Source organism: Gossypium hirsutum, chromosome A06 (genome assembly GCF_007990345.1).
Source record: "Gossypium hirsutum isolate 1008001.06 chromosome A06, Gossypium_hirsutum_v2.1, whole genome shotgun sequence".
Classification (NCBI taxonomy): Eukaryota; Viridiplantae; Streptophyta; class Magnoliopsida; order Malvales; family Malvaceae; genus Gossypium; species Gossypium hirsutum.
Genome location: NC_053429.1, coordinates 3,105,006 through 3,120,946, shown reverse-complemented (window position 1 = coordinate 3,120,946; position 15,941 = coordinate 3,105,006). Strand labels below are relative to the sequence as shown.

Genomic DNA, 15,941 nt, shown 5'->3' with positions numbered 1-15,941 from the left:
AATAATAAAAATATATTCATGAAATTCCAAAATCGAATTCAAATAAAATGTATATGTTGATAACTTACAAAAAATAATTAAATTAAATAAAACATAATTTAATAGAAAATCTTTTAAAGAAATATAATAATAAATCTAAGAACGTATATAACGTAAAGTCAAATACATATATACAATTTATAACAAATAAACTATATAATAATTATGATGATTAAAATAAAATATATACAAATAATAAGAGATTAAACATATAAATATTCCAAAAATTTAAACAATGCGTTGAATGATTGAAATGAATTCAGTGCAAAATGCCTAGGCTGAATTACAAAATGGGAATGATTGGATTTAATTGAACAATTGCATGAAATAAAGGGACCAGCCAAATAAATGTACCCTCAAAGACCAAGAGGCGCAGATTTAGCCTTCCATGGGTCGGGTCATTGGGTCAATATGGGAACCGACACGTTATTCCAAAAGGTTTAATTAAACCTAAATTAATTTCCTTAAATTAAATCAGTTTCTAAAAAAAAAAAAAACAGTTTAATAGAAAAAAAGTCTTCTTCTTCCTCCCGCTAATCCCTTCTCTCGGCTAAACCAGATTTGTACCCCCAAATCTACAATAGAACTGAGGAATCTTGGTTTCCCAAAGCCGATCCTTGAAGCTTTAAAACTATCGACTCTTCCAGCTTCGATTAAAACGAAGAAGAGAGACGCCGATTTCCATTGATGCCTATTTTCAACCTCGAAACCTACCCTTTGCTTCGATTGCGACGAAGAAGGTAAGATTTCGGTGGAGTATTTGCTAAGGTGAGACCTTTCTTTATTCTATTATTTGCATGCAACACCAAAAAATAAAAAAAAATGTAGATCTAAGAAAACTTTATCTACCTTTCGAAAAAGAAATAGATTCTTTGGCTGCTCAATATTCTTTTTGTATTTGATATCTAATATGCGTAATATTGAAAGTGGGATCCGGAATCCGTTTACAATTGATTTTCTCTCTATTTATAATCGGATGAAAACGAGATACACATTGCGTTTTCTTTCTTCTACAATATTCTACACTATTCGCTGATTTTGCATGTATCTTCAGTGTAGGAGTACTCACGCGTGCGCAGGACCAAAACCGACCGGAGAAACACTCGTGCGAGCAAAGAACCGAGGTGTTCCAGAACCTTCTCGCGTCGCCCAGATGCTATTCGAGTTACCCGATTATTGTGTGTCCATAATTAGCCCGATTTAGGTTTCGGGTCACACCCAATTTGGGTTTTAGGTTATTCTTTTTAGGTTTTGGGTCATACCCAATTTAGGTCTAGGCTAAATGTTTCTGGCCTATGTTTAGTGATTTAAACCCGTCTGCTATTGTATTTGGATATTTGATTTTGGGTTTATTGTAAATGGACTATTTATTTGGTTATTAGGCTTAATTTGGGCTCAAATTTTTATTTAGAATTGGCTTGTATTTATGGACTAATTTGGATTTTTATTGGTCTCTATTTTGGTTTAATTTACCTGGGCTTGAATTTAATTTTGGATCAATAAAATTTAGGTAATGGGTAAAAATTTGGACCTGTGGCTTCAATTTAATTTCGGCTAAACGGCTAAATTGGGCGATTACAGATGCCCAATTGACTATGTTATAATCAACATGTGAGTATGGCATTGCTACTTAACAAATCAGACTATCATATAAATCAGCCATCTGAATAAAAATAAAACTACTAACAAAACAGAAACCATACTCATTAGCAAGCAGGAAAACTATTTGACTAGGCTGGGTTGCTTTGGGGAAGTAAAACCCTCATAAAGACAAACCAAATAAATCAGAGGTTGGAGTGTATTTGGGATATCAAGCCACATATAAACAGATTCAGACTCTTGAGATACAAATATACAAGTCTATCGGCAAAATCAATTCACTCATTTCCTAGCACATAACTTAGCAACTGACTGTTTGAAAAGGGAGGGAGACTTACTTGGTTGGCGATCAGGTTGCGGGATTCGTCGACGGATTAGAGCGACGGAGCCAGAGAGAACCCAATTGATGAGAGCTGAATAGTGGGACTCGGGGAGAGGAAAGGGTAGCAGACGGGGTTTTTAGGAAGTTACACTGTTCAGGGATTTTTGATTTTTTCGGAGAATGGGCTCTTTTAGTGGGTTTCTGAACCCAACATAAAAAAATATATCGGTGAAATATAATTAAAAAATTTAAATTAAATTAAATATATCAATTATTTAAAGTTTTTAGTATTAGAAATTGGAAGTTCTACAAATAAAATCAATTCAATATTTATATAATAAATGCATGATCAGTTTTTGAATATTGACTTTGTTATAGGCCAATTTTGGCCCATTTACATTAAACTCCATGACCCATGACCCATTTACATTTTTACAAAAAACCATTAACCCACTTAAACCTCAACCCATCCCCAACAACCTATCAGCTAACCCTTCCCCAAAACCCATTATCCAATAAAATTAACCCAAACTAAACCTACCCAAGCCCACCTAAACTAGCCCATTTACAACCGAAACCCTAGCCCCATTTTTGGCTTCTACTTATTTTGACACCAGCCATCAGCCCCATACCCTGGCACCCCAGCTCTCCATGCCACCATGTCGGCCACCACGCCCTTTGCATGCGGAGCCACCGCGCACGCCACCACGCCCTTTGCATGCGGAGCCACCACGCACGCCACCACGCCTCTGAGGGTCATCTGACACCTGCAAAGTGAAGCAAGCACCAAGGCAGAAGCAGACAAATAGAGAATGACAAAGAAAAACAATATTTTTCTACTGTTGTAATCGGCTATAAAGCCGAGAAGAAATCAAAACAAAAGGGAAAATTTTTTCTATGAATACAAAGGATTTTTCTTTGTTTTAAATACTAGCAGAGCAAATACAAGAATAATTCCAAACATCAAAGCAGTAGAATAGCATCAAATCAAACTAAAACCTAAGGTGAATTTTCTATTTTTTTTTTCATTTTATTTTCGAAATCAGTTCTTCTGTATCTGTAAATACATAAAAATAAATAAAGGAATAATATTATAAAACGTAAAAAAAAATTACCTTTTCACGGTGGTCGGCGCTGGCGATCGGATCGGTGACCGGCCCTTGGTCGGCAGCCCCCCTCTCCCTCCTCTCTCTTCCTCACCTTTTTTTTTTCTTTTCTCCCTTCAAATGATTTTTTTTTCTGAAAATTGGCCTATTTATAGCCCCCAAAACGACGTCGTTTTGGGGGCTACACTTAAGCCCCAAGACGACGTCGTTTTGGCTTAACCCGTTTGTTGACCCGACCCGCTCCAAGGATCCGCGTGTTTTTCATTGGAGGGGCTAATTGCACTTTTAGCCCCTCCACTTTTTCAAGCCTTTGCAATCAAGTTTTTTATTATTTTAAAATTTGCCCCAGGAAGTTGTTGCGCTTTTCAATTTAATCCCCACTGATATCTTGTGTTTTAATGGGAAGGAATATTTTCTATTTTAGTCCTCCTAGGTTATGCGCGTATGACATTTCGATCCTTTTTCTTTATTTCTCTTTAAAATTGCCCCAGAACTTTGTTTTTATTCAAAATTTAGTCCTTTTTTAGATTTTAGTTTATTTTCGTATTATTTTCGTTATTTTGTTTCATTTTAAATATTATTTGATTATCATTTATAAATATTAGTGTATATTTTATTATATATGTATATATATACTCTTTATGTATGATATTTTTTTAACATTATTATATTTACTATTATACTTATTATATTTAATATATTATATTTTACTTTCCTTACCTTATTATTATGTCATACTTTCTCTTACATCTTTATTATTATTGCTATTATTGTTATTATTATTATTATTTATTATTATATTTGTATAATATTATTAATAGGTACTTTTAACATTATTATCTCTAATATGTAAATGTTATGTAAATATTTTAATACTATATTACGTATGTATTTTTCATCGCCATATTATGTATATATTTTTAATGCTATGTGTACACTTGTAATACTATTATTATGTATATATTTCAATATCATTAGTTATACATTTTTGTACTATTTCATATATATATTTTTCTATATTATCCTTATTATTAGTATTAATATTAGTGTGTTTTATTATATGTACATATACTCTCAATATTATATTCTTATACTCTTAATACCATATTATTCTTATTATTTTCACTATTATTACTTACTTTTAATGTTATTGTTATAGTTTACATATATGTATAGATGTTTTCATGTACTTATCATAAATGTATCATTTTCTTATTTTATTGGGTGCATACATTTTTTATTATATATATGTATATGTCTATACTCTATTAGTTAGTTTCATATGCTAATTTATGTGTACATTTCTCATGCTATCTCAGGTATGTATTTTTATATAATCCTTATTATTGTTATTAATACTATTATTACATACGTGTATATGTATATATAGTAGTTTTCATCATTTCATTCCAATATTTTGTATTATTTGTTTCTTTTATTATTATATATTGGTGTATATATTTCTTATGTGCATACATTTTTCAATATTTATTTTATATATATGTAAATATTATGTATATATTTTTAAATACTATATTGTATATGTATATATATTCTTAGTACTATATTACGTATATATTATGTGTATATATTTATTTTTACCCCTATTATATTTATTATTAATATTAATACATTTGTTTTATCATACGTATATATATACCTTTTTAAATATTGTTTTATATATATATGTATATATTATGTAAATATTTTATTGTTACTAGTTATATTTTTACTATCTTAGGTATACACTCCAAACATTATATATAGTTTACATACATACTCTTAATATCATGTGTATACATTCATTACTTCTATTTCATGTTTTATTCTAGTATCACATGTATCTTCATTGTTTGTAATATTATTGTCACACTTATATTTGCTTCAATATGCTTCTAGACCTGTCTTTTTGCTTATTTTTATTTATTAATTTGCTTTACATTGTTTCAAACATACTTATTCGTGTTTTTATTTCAATAAGCAAGGCAATGTACCGATTTAAACACTATGTCATCGATTTCACCGCTATGTTGGGTGAATATCAATCGACTCGTGTTAAAACGGTATATCATTCTCAAAAGAAAACGAAGCTTGAAATTTCTCGTGTTTTACTCGGTCACGATTCAATGTTACTTTGAACTCGCAATTTTGAAAATTAAGACAACACTTGTTTATAAGATACCAATTTTGGGCGTCGCGAGGGTGCTAATACCTTCCTCGCACGTAACCGACTCCCGAACCCTAAAATTTCTCTGGATTTTAACGTAGACCTAAACTCAGCCTTTTATTTGTTTTAATAAGAGATCTAATAGGTGTCCGATCACACCTAGGAAAAAGGATCGGTGGCGACTCCCTGTTTATTTCAAAAATCAAACGTCAAATTTCAAACTTTTTTTCAATAAATCGCCACAATTAGCGACCAAGCTAAGCTAAAATTTTTACGTCGCTACAGACTTCTTTATGCAATATTATCTTGATTTACATAAAATAATTTACAAAGATTGATGTAAATTTGAATATTTTTTCGATAAAATATTTATTACTTTTATTTATAAATTTTTATTATTAAGAAAAAAGAAAAAGTGTTTAAGAATAAAAAATATATAAACATTTAGAAACCAAAATCAATTCTATTAATTGATAGATGTAAGTCGATTAAGTCTTATCTCAATTGACGACATAGTATTATTGTCAATGCAAGAGAACGTAGATTCAAGTGTGCTGAAGCACATTATCCTCCTATTTATAAGTTAAAAAAGATTATAGGTAGTTCTATTTGATATCAATTACCAACCCAAAGTTGCCAATTTTGGAATAGCCAATAAAGATTCAACCTTTACAACATAGCAGGCACACATGGTTACTTAACCCCTGGTAAGACACATCATGTTATTTCATATAAACTAGTTTTTTTAATTCTTTTTTGTTGTTGTTGAACTGAATGTGATTGTTGGTTATGACAGAATATGCATATTAGAATAAAGCGACAACGAAGTGCGATGTTTTTATAGTTTTGGGCTGGTGTTGATGGAACTAATAACAGGGAAGAAACCAGTGGATGCCGATTTCAGAGAGTATAAGAACATTGTATATTGGGTTACAACAAAGCTGGATACAAAGGAATGGGTAATGAAGGTCATAGACAAGAACTTGGGGTCATTTTAGGATGAGATGATTCAAGTTCTTAGTATCGCAATGTGTTGTACATGTAAGAATCCATCTCAACGTCCAACAATGAATGAGGTTGTTCAATTGTTGATTCAGACAGACCCTTGCTTAATTGTCTGACCCTTGCTTAATAGATCCTTACAAGTTTTCAACAAAGACCAAAGAAGCATCACATGTCACAAAGAACCAATCAGAAGAGGTAGAATCATAACAACTTAAAGCTTTTCTCTTTTGATTAAATTTTGCTGATTAGTTGCTTGTAGATTCTCTCTTTTGTAAGGACCTAAGGAATTTAAATCACTATAAACTGCTTTATGGCAACACACAACATGTATATAAAATCATTGCATAGCTTCCAATAGCTTTGCTTCCTCTGTATGTATGTATGTATTACAAGGACCCGTCACCAAAGCAAACATCAAGAAGCACAACACATGCTATTAAATTTTTTTTCTCATATTTATCCAAGTTAAAACATCTATTGCAAAATGTGCAACTTGCTAATAAAACGTTTTTCACTTGACAATTACACAAATAAGTTAATTTCATATGTTTATCTTCCCAATAAATTGGTCTAAACAAGGTGGAGGGGCAAAACAAGCACAAAGAACTTCGATGGTTAGGTTACCATGTTCAAAATTATGCTTAACAAAGTCTTGCTTTTAGATCTGCTGCAACAGCATCAATGAACTCCTCAGGTAGTTGTCCCTAGCAAGCCTGTAGGATCCATGTCGATGTTATGACCAAGTTCTGTATAACACATATGTACATGTATGTAAAGTAAAAATACGAATTATATGAGTACCCGCTGACATGCACAATGTAACACCCCCTACCCGTATCTGTTGCCGGAACAGAGTACGAGGCATTACCGAGGAGTACAAAACACTTATAGATAATTTAAATATATTTTCATAACAACTTATCTCGATTTCATACTATTTCATATTTAAGCTTTACTCACTAAAGTATTTGAAATATCATCTTTATGCAAATAGCACACATGAGGTACATAATTCCATAGTTAAGAATGAACACATTTATCAAACATATTCCACATTCATATATCAATGTCTTACATTTCTATATATCAATAACCGTCATTTTTCTTATTTTTCAGATAATTATGTGTAACCATTGATAAGCATGTAATTCACTGTTTCTTCCTGTGAATCACAATTTCAAATGACAAATTCGTGTGAATCAGCTCAACCTCATTAGGTGTTTAAATTCTGTTACTTTGATTCACATACTCATAATTTACTAACATATCCTGTCAAACACAATCTTTGAATGATAAAATCACATAATTGAGCTCAATAATAATAATGATAACATTACTTACATTTCTTTTTCCACATGTTACATTTACGACTTACCAACTTGTCCATCCAAGGAACAGCTTACGGATTTGAATACATCGTGATCTGAAGCCCGAAATCTAGCTGAAGCACATAAGTGCTAAACGGAAGCCTGAAGGCTAACTGAAGCTCATCAGAGCTGAACTGAAACCCCAAAAGGGTTAACTGAAACTCATATGAGTTAACGGAAGCTCGTAAGAGCTAAATGGAAAGCAAACACAAGAATTCGCAACAAATGTTGAATCTCGGTTTACTTGGGTAATTTACCGTCAATTCATCTTTTTCACTGAAAGATTGTACTCATTTCCTACACTCCGTTCCTCCGAAATTCTCAGTTTAATTTCATAACTTTTGTACATAATTTACTTATTTTCAACAATTAACATACATAAATATTAATCACCATTCATAAAATAATATTGAAATTTAATAATATTAACAAATGGTCACTAAATTTAGTTATATAAACTCACAAGTTCGATTTTTGTATTATAGCGATAATCATAATTTCATAATAAATATTCCAAATAAAACATTATATCGTTTCTAATTCAACACTTATCGATTATAATCGGGCATGTGATCAATTTATACACGAGTCATTCATATATTTTTGCATATTTTTCTCCTCCTCCTCTCCATCCACATCCTTAGTATAAACAACACACTTGTAGGTAACATTATCTATAATTTTCACTATCTACTTCTGTGAATATTCAAGCTGTCCATCTGTGTCATACTCACTAAATTATTTTTATCTTGAGCTACAGAACTCCAAATTAAGATCCATAAATTTTTCAAGAAACTAGATTCACATATATTCTTACCATAAAATTTTCATAATTTTGGGTTAGGCCAATTAATACAGTTTATTCATTGAAATCTCCCCTGTTCTGTTGTCTGACAGTTCCGACCCTTCTTCACTAAAAATTAATTATCGCCTTGTACAGGATTTGAATGATGTTCCCGTTTGTTTTTCTTGAAAATAGGCTCATTCAGGATTCTAAAAATATAAATTTAAGCCCCTAATTATTTTTATCAATTTTTTTTTATGATTTTACAAAGTAAGAATAGGGGAACCCGAAATCATTCTAACATTGTCTCACAAAATTTATCATATCTCATGATTTACAATTCCATTGCTTACATTATTTCTTCTATAAGAAACTAGACTCAATAATCTTTAATTTCATATTTTATTCATCCTATAATTCCATTTCTACAATTTTTGGTGATTTTTCAAAGTTAGACTACTGCTGCTGTCCAAAACAGTTTTAGTGCAAAATGTTGATTTCCATTTTGCTCCAAATTTCACAATTCATACAATTCAGTCATTGTTCAATTAACCCCTCAATTAAGATAATTTTCTCAATTAATATTTTTCCTAAACATTATAAGTTATTTCATAACTATTGAATTTCAGAATTTCCACATAAAACTCTAACTTCAAACTCTTTTACAATTAGGTCCCAAACATTCACTTTCTATTCAATTCTTACAATAAAATCAACATATAAACAATTTAAAGCTCTAATTCCATACCAAATCATCATATACTTCCAGCACATATGTATAGAAACTTTCAATTTCTTTCATAGAATCAAAAACTAATGAATTCAACAATAAGACTTAGTTGTAAAAGTCACAAAAACACAAAAATTTCAAGAAATAATCAAGAATGAAAAATAGGGACCAACATATGGGACTAAATTGCAACATACGAATGAAAAATAGGGACCAAACTGGGAAATATTCCCTATCCTTAAGCGCAGCATTTCATCTGGCAAGTCGAAGGACTAAATTAAAAATGAACTAAAATTGAATGGCCAAATTTAAAAGAAAAAAAGAAAGAAATTAGGACTAAAATAAAATTTGTGCAAAGGAGAGAGGACTAAATTGGGAATTACTCCCTGTCCCCAAACCGACGCCATTCTCAAGAGGACTAAAATGAAATAAAACTAAAATTATAGGTAAATTTAAAATTAAAAAAAAGGAAATGGGACTAAATTGCAATAGGCCATAAAATCCGCAGGTCCGGGAGCAAAAATAGCCCATTAGTCACAGAAACACAGGATCTAGCCACTTTCGAGTCGGACCGAATCGGGTTATGGCAAAACGAAGCCGTTTTGGTGTCTAAAATTGATTCTCAAATTGCATAGGGTATATAAGTTAAAATTTTACAAAAAAAAAATTATTTTCCTTTTGTTCTTAAAAAAAGAAGATGGCCTCTCATTTTCTCTCAAGCCTTCTCAGTCCGGCGTAACTCTGGGGAAGGCTCCGGTCGCCGGGCTACCGTGACAGACGCTGATTACCCGCAATAGCGCCGCGGCCCATGGCGGCTGGAAAATAAAAAGTTTTCTTTTTTGGGTTTTTTCGGCTTCCCTAGTTTAAAGGCATCTTTCATCGGAGATGACAGACCTAGGCCACTCACGGCGGCAGAATACGAGAAGTCAGGTGAGTTTTCGGCCCCCTTTTTTCTTATTTTATGTTTATTTTTTAAAAAAACGCAAGTAAAAAAAATAAAGAAGAAGAATGAAAGAATAAAAAGACCCACCTTTTTTTATTTCCGATTATTTTTCTCTATATTTGTATTCGATTCTCTTTTTTTCGTATTTGATTTCTCTCTTGTGTCTCAGAAAAACACATGGTCTGTTATGGCCTCTTTTATAGCCGAAGTTACAAGATTCTTTTTGTTTTTTTGCTTTTGTCTGCTATTGCTCTTTTGTTTTTTCTTTGTTGTTTGTTCTGCCTTGCGTGTTTCACTGTATTTAGGATGTTGTTGCAGTAAAAAAACTATAGAGCAGAACAACAAAAGATTCTACTTCAGAAGATCACTTGATTATAAAAAAATGCTTGAACACCGAGGTTGAGACTCTCGGAAACATAAGGCATAAAAACAGGGTCAAACTATATAGCTACAAACGGAGCGAGCAGAGTGGTGGTGCTGATATTTGGTGATGGAAGTTGAGGGCAATGGTATGGGTTTAATAATGGGTAGAGCTTCAGAAAATGATAGTAATGAGGGTGTGTTGGTTTTCGTAAGGTAATGGGTGAACGGCTATGGTGATAGTGAGGGATGAGGGTTGAAGATGATTTGAACAGTAAGACCGTGAAAGGTTTTTAGAATTTGGTTTAGCACTGTTGTGTTCGCTGATTGAAGATTGGAGACTCGTTTTCTCCTTAGCTTATTCGTGAAATTTTGGCTTATATTATGTAATACAAATCGCAACGAGCATCTTGATTCGTTTTTACCAATTGTATACATTTAATGTTGGATTTTGCAAGTACCTAAATCTGGTTTCAGTGCTGAAAATGGTAAAAGATTATTTGCACCATTAAGTACTGAAGTTTGATTTCAATATTTAGAGTAAGAAATTTCTATCAAATTGAACATCAAAATCAAGTACTTAATTAAGATAAAATAAAACTTAAGTATCAAATTGAAAACATTAAAAATTCAAAGGAATCCAATCCTAAATTTGTAATTACCGCATTCAAAACATAGATTGAAATAAATCCAGATTTTCTTGTGGGAAGGCTAAGTTGAGAAGCAACCACTCTACCTACAACTGGGAGATGATTAGGAAAACTAAACCACTTGGAGAGCTAGGTATGCTAATCTACCAAGCCCACATTGAATTTTCAAGTATTCGAAGTGTATTTTTCTAAGTCCACCATACACCCTATACTAAAATTAGGCTAAACCACCTACCCACTATTTACATGAAATAAAATATTAGATTTTCTTTTCTAAATATAATTTTTAAAAAATCAAAAACCTAATCAACCCTTAAATATCTCTAAATTTCTAATTAGACCCCTCTTCTATTGCTCATGCTCCAATTTAATCCTTCTCTACTTGTCTTTGAATTCCTGCATCCGAATTTCGTTCCTGACAAGATTTAAACATAAAATTCACCAATTAACAGGAATTAGTTCAAGAATAAATTGATTTGAACACGTAAAATATACAAAATAAACATGTTATCAGAAGTAAATATCAAAATCTTTTGTTTAAATGTAAAAGTGAGAAAACAATAACAGCATTATGAAAAGAAGACCCTAACTGATTGAAAGACTTCCAACAAAAAAAAAAATGTGCAGCACCAGAGATCTACATAAACAGAAATTACATCAATAACATGACAGGAAACTGCCAGTAATCCAAAGCAACTAACATTACACTACAAATTAAATTCATACAAAGGCTCCAACATGATTTTATTATGCACTTAGACACAATAAAACATATTTGCGATTTGGGTATAAACCAAAACTTAAAAAAACAAAACAAACAAGAAGCCAGTCATATATACTGACAAAATTCATACAAAAACAAAACAAACAATAGGCCAGAATTCACCCCTACTTTCATATCTTCGTACTATACATTGAGAATCTGAAAAAAAAAAGGACAAGGAACAGAAGAAAAAGCTGAATTCTTCTAAATCGGTCTACCTAACAGTGAGAACATAAATAGAAATGCTTCCACAACATCATCATGCACTGCATATGCATACAACATGATAACACCTTGTACCATAAATGTGAAATTGTACATGCACACTATATATGAGCTTACACAATATTGAGGCATCTTTAAAACTTGTTCCTTTTGTAGTTTTAACTTACTTTTCTCTGCTTTGTCTATGTGTCAGTATCGGTATTCAGAAGTCAAAGGTTTGCAAAAAACTCATTTCCTATGTCAAAACATTAATATAACATTATTCATTTAATATGAATTACAAAAATAAATTTACAATAATTATAAAAAATTTATATATTCCTTACAGTGCTTCACGCATTTCGGGTTGATGCAAATCTTCCAAGTTGCATGCATACTTGATACAACAGTCAAATAGATCGATAAATAAATTTGACAGGGCCTCGCTCAACTTTCTCACGATACTAATCTTGCCAATCTACAAAAATAAACAATTTAAGTAGAATTTTGAAACAAAACTAAATAGAATATTATCAGAAATATCGAAATCTTACTTTTCTTTCCCCGCATTCAATTGCATAATTATTGTAATGCCAGAAAACATTTGAGCAGAATCGTACAACAGCAGCAGTCCTCGAGACATTGTAACTCATTTGACTATGGTAATATACTTTATACAGCACCCGTTTGTTATACAAAGCACGTACCCAGTGAATCAAATTAGTACTTGCAAACGTAGTTAAAGCATCATTAAAAGATTCAAGCTTAAATACTTCGCTATTTAGGAGATAATCCAGACTGATAAGAAACCGATACTTATCAGCGTCCCCCCAAATAAAAGGCGAATCAAGTAAGCACCTAGGGCTCACGTTTTCCCTGTCAATGTGGACATAAACATGTAAGTAAACCTAAAAAAACTATGAAATTAAAATAAAAATACGAAAGATCAATCAACTTACAAAAATTCAGAATTGAGATAATGAAGAAAACATCTCAGTTCAGGAGACAAATTGAAACGATCATAATCTGGTTTATCTGATCCGAACGGGTAATTTATGATGACGTCCATCAATTTTTTAAGCTCTTCAATATCATCATTCATCTTGCTCTTCAGTCCATCTAAATTGGGTAAAACTTTTACCCGACATTCAGAACACTTCCTCGTAATAAACAAACATTTAATTGGGGTTTCCGTATAAATATGCTTTGACAGCTACTTCTACCCGCTTTTCTAACCTAAATACGGGCAGCATCTTGAAATATCTCTACAAAATCTCTCCTAATATAACTAAACCAGCTAGCCCTACTCCTCTGTGAGCGCCTACGTTCCCAATTACTCTTCTGTTTGTCAAAAAATTCCATTACATTTAAACAATCTTCAAACGCAAGCAGCCATTTCTTTTCATAATATATGATTTGATGACACCTGAGTAAGTCATCATCATTGGCATACTTAACTAAGAACTTGTACATTCTAAGAGCTGCTGTCTCATCTTCATAAGGAAGAAAAGTTGAAGAAATTTCTTCATTTAAAAACTTTAAGACAACCTTATCCGTATCTAAATTATAAACATTGATAACACAATGTGGTGCATCCATAGCTGTGGGCCTATAGCAAACCAGAAACAAAAATCACTATAGTATAATATAAATTTGTTGAACTGTTATAATAATTGTGTGTCTATTTGACTGAATAAATAAGATGTTATCATAGATAAACCCTAAACACAATTGACTAAAATCAACATATGAGTATGGCATTACTACTGAATAAATAGGACTATCATATAAATCCCATTCTAACCCTTAACAATTAACTATTTTTCTAAACACTTAAATCACATGTAAATTAGTATGAATCTCCAACACCCTACATCAATGGCACAAAAAAAAGTTCATCGCTTTCTAATCCATGAATTACACTCCTATTCTAGGGCTAAATAGTTAACTCCAATAAAGTTGAAGAAAACTAAAATAACTGGGAATTCAAGCTTTGAGACACTTTAACACTGAATTCAAAACTTAAAATTCATGTATCTCTCATTCAAAGACTTAACCAAAGAAACAATCTTTAACAATGACTTCAATATAACATTAAACATTAATAAAAAACAAAACGATGCATTAAGTGATTGAAGAACGAAAAGAACTCACCGATTAATCAAGAAGCAAAAACCCAAAACCAAAAATTGATTTACTGACAGCTTCGAGGACAAGTAGGATTGAATATAGAAGAGATTGAAAACAAAACAGTTTCTTCTGAATTTTTAGGGACTAGGCTTCTATTGTATTGTTTCATGAACCGTGCTCGAGCGGTTTATTCTGGGTTATGGGGCTTTTTTTTGTTTTTTATTAAAGGGTGAGACCCAGCCCATAAAATAAATTATATTGGGTCACAAAATTAATATGCCCATTTTCTTGTAAGTGTAAATCTATTTTTACTTATTTAAATCCAACTTCCAAAATTAATGGAAAATAATTAAATATTAAATTTGTTGATTTCTTTTTATATTTGGGATTAAATTTATAGGATGTATAGATATTAGAGGACTAAATTTATTATTAAGTTAATAAAAAAACCCACATTAGCTTTTCATCACTCGTTTAACAACTAAAAAAGGTAGTGATTAAAATATTTAATTTCTTTGTTTCTTTTTATAATTTTTGACTGAGTTAGTATCGATTGAGTTATGATACTAATTGAATTATAGACTTAAATATTAATATATGAGTAGGGATCCACTTATATCCCGTATATTTTTTGTATAATTATTATTTTAATAAAAAATTGTTGAAATTATTGATATAATTGTACTTGTCATGAAAGTAAATTTTCGAATTGATTTTATATCTCTATCATATAGACCGTATGTATTAATACTTATTGAAAGGTTAATTTTTTTTTTTTGCATGCATGATCTATATAAATGAAATATAAAATATGATAGTTGAATTGTTAAAATATTAACATTGAAGAAAAACGTTTTATCTGGAAGATTCGATTCTAACTTCCTTGTGCAAAAAATGGAGAAGTTGGTGAAGAAAAGAGTAAACAGAAAGGGGAACAAATGAAAGGAGTGATTTGGGAAAGTAAAACCCTCAAAAAGAAAATGACAGATGCAACTGACCAGAGAAGGTGTTCTTCCTTGCCGTTTCACTATGATTCATTGTTCTCCCTCCCCGTTTCACTTTTGTATCTTATATAGTTTTGGGCTTTTTTAGTTTGTTTTTTAACAGGCCTAATGGCCCTTTTTTATATTGAAAAATAAAAAAAATTTATATATAAATATAAAAAATATCATACAATCACTATTTTATTTCTTCACAACCTTTTCATCAATATATATATATATTTCTCTATCAACTGTATATAGTCAAAAAGATGAAGGGTGAACAAAAGTAGTGTGGATGACATCCAATAGAGAAAATCGAGGCATTAAATAGGGTAATAAATCATTATTTAAGGGAAAATAATAACATGAGAAGTTTAAAATAATGACGACTCCAAAATAAAATAATAATAATGTAAATAAATATTGATATAAATAAATATTGATATTTTACTTAAAATGATAAAGTCGAGTTTTTAAAGTTATGATGTGTTTTTTTATATATTTTATATAAAAGATAAAAATGTAACGATAATAATATTTACAAAAAGAATGAATTTTTTCCTTTTTTTTATAATTTTTTAACTGAGGTATCAATTGACTTATGATATTAATTGAATTATAAACTTAAATATTAATATATAAGTATAGGTTCACTTATATCCCTATATTTTTTGGAAGTTTAATATTTTAATAAATCAACTGTTAAATTTATTGATATAATTTTACTTCTTATAAATGTAAATTTTCGAATTTATTCTATATCTCTATCATATAGAGCGTATGTATTAA

The 15,941-nt window shown here is 30.8% G+C and overlaps 1 protein-coding gene and 2 long non-coding RNA genes across 9 annotated transcripts; 2 read left to right on the top strand and 1 right to left on the bottom strand.

Annotated features, from left to right (window-relative positions):
- Nucleotides 1-250: 250 nt before the first annotated feature.
- Nucleotides 251-1,427, top strand: LOC107930533 (uncharacterized). The gene is made up of 2 exons (XR_001693031.2): nucleotides 251-779; nucleotides 1,094-1,427. It is a non-coding gene; the product is annotated as an uncharacterized lncRNA (long non-coding RNA).
- A 7,779-nt stretch (nucleotides 1,428-9,206) lies between these two features.
- On the top strand, nucleotides 9,207-10,846 carry LOC107930530 (uncharacterized). The gene is made up of 2 exons (XR_001693030.2): nucleotides 9,207-10,049; nucleotides 10,381-10,846. It is a non-coding gene; the product is annotated as an uncharacterized lncRNA (long non-coding RNA).
- A 166-nt stretch (nucleotides 10,847-11,012) lies between these two features.
- On the bottom strand, nucleotides 11,013-14,358 carry LOC107930528 (uncharacterized). Of its 7 annotated transcripts, none has more exons than XR_001693026.2 (6): nucleotides 14,194-14,341; nucleotides 12,999-13,648; nucleotides 12,594-12,915; nucleotides 12,387-12,517; nucleotides 12,228-12,295; nucleotides 11,013-11,487 (listed from the first exon to the last, which is right to left on the bottom strand). XR_001693026.2 is itself a non-coding variant. In XM_016862198.2 (5 exons), the coding sequence occupies exons 2-5, from the start codon at nucleotides 13,139-13,141 to the stop codon at nucleotides 11,451-11,453; spliced, it is 633 nt and encodes a 210-aa protein (XP_016717687.1). In that variant the 5' UTR covers nucleotides 13,142-13,648; nucleotides 14,194-14,358; the 3' UTR covers nucleotides 11,013-11,450. The 7 variants fall into 7 exon arrangements, 2 of the variants coding, with proteins under 2 accessions (XP_016717687.1, XP_040970794.1); XR_005928251.1 differs by adding an exon at nucleotides 11,663-11,709 and having other exon boundaries at nucleotides 12,999-14,332; XR_001693029.2 differs by lacking the exon at nucleotides 12,999-13,648 and having other exon boundaries at nucleotides 14,194-14,331.
- Nucleotides 14,359-15,941: the final 1,583 nt, after the last annotated feature.

Coding starts and splice junctions, on each gene's coding strand:
- LOC107930528 (XM_016862198.2), bottom strand. CDS start 13,141: ATGAATGATGATATTGAAGAGCTTAAAAAATTGATGGACGTCATCATA. Junction 12,518..12,593: donor TTGAATGCGGGGAAAGAAAA/GTAAGATTTCGA, acceptor TTATTTTTGTAG/ATTGGCAAGATTAGTATCGT. Junction 11,488..12,386: donor CCCGAAATGCGTGAAGCACT/GTAAGGAATATA, acceptor AAATCTTGTCAG/GAACGAAATTCGGATGCAGG.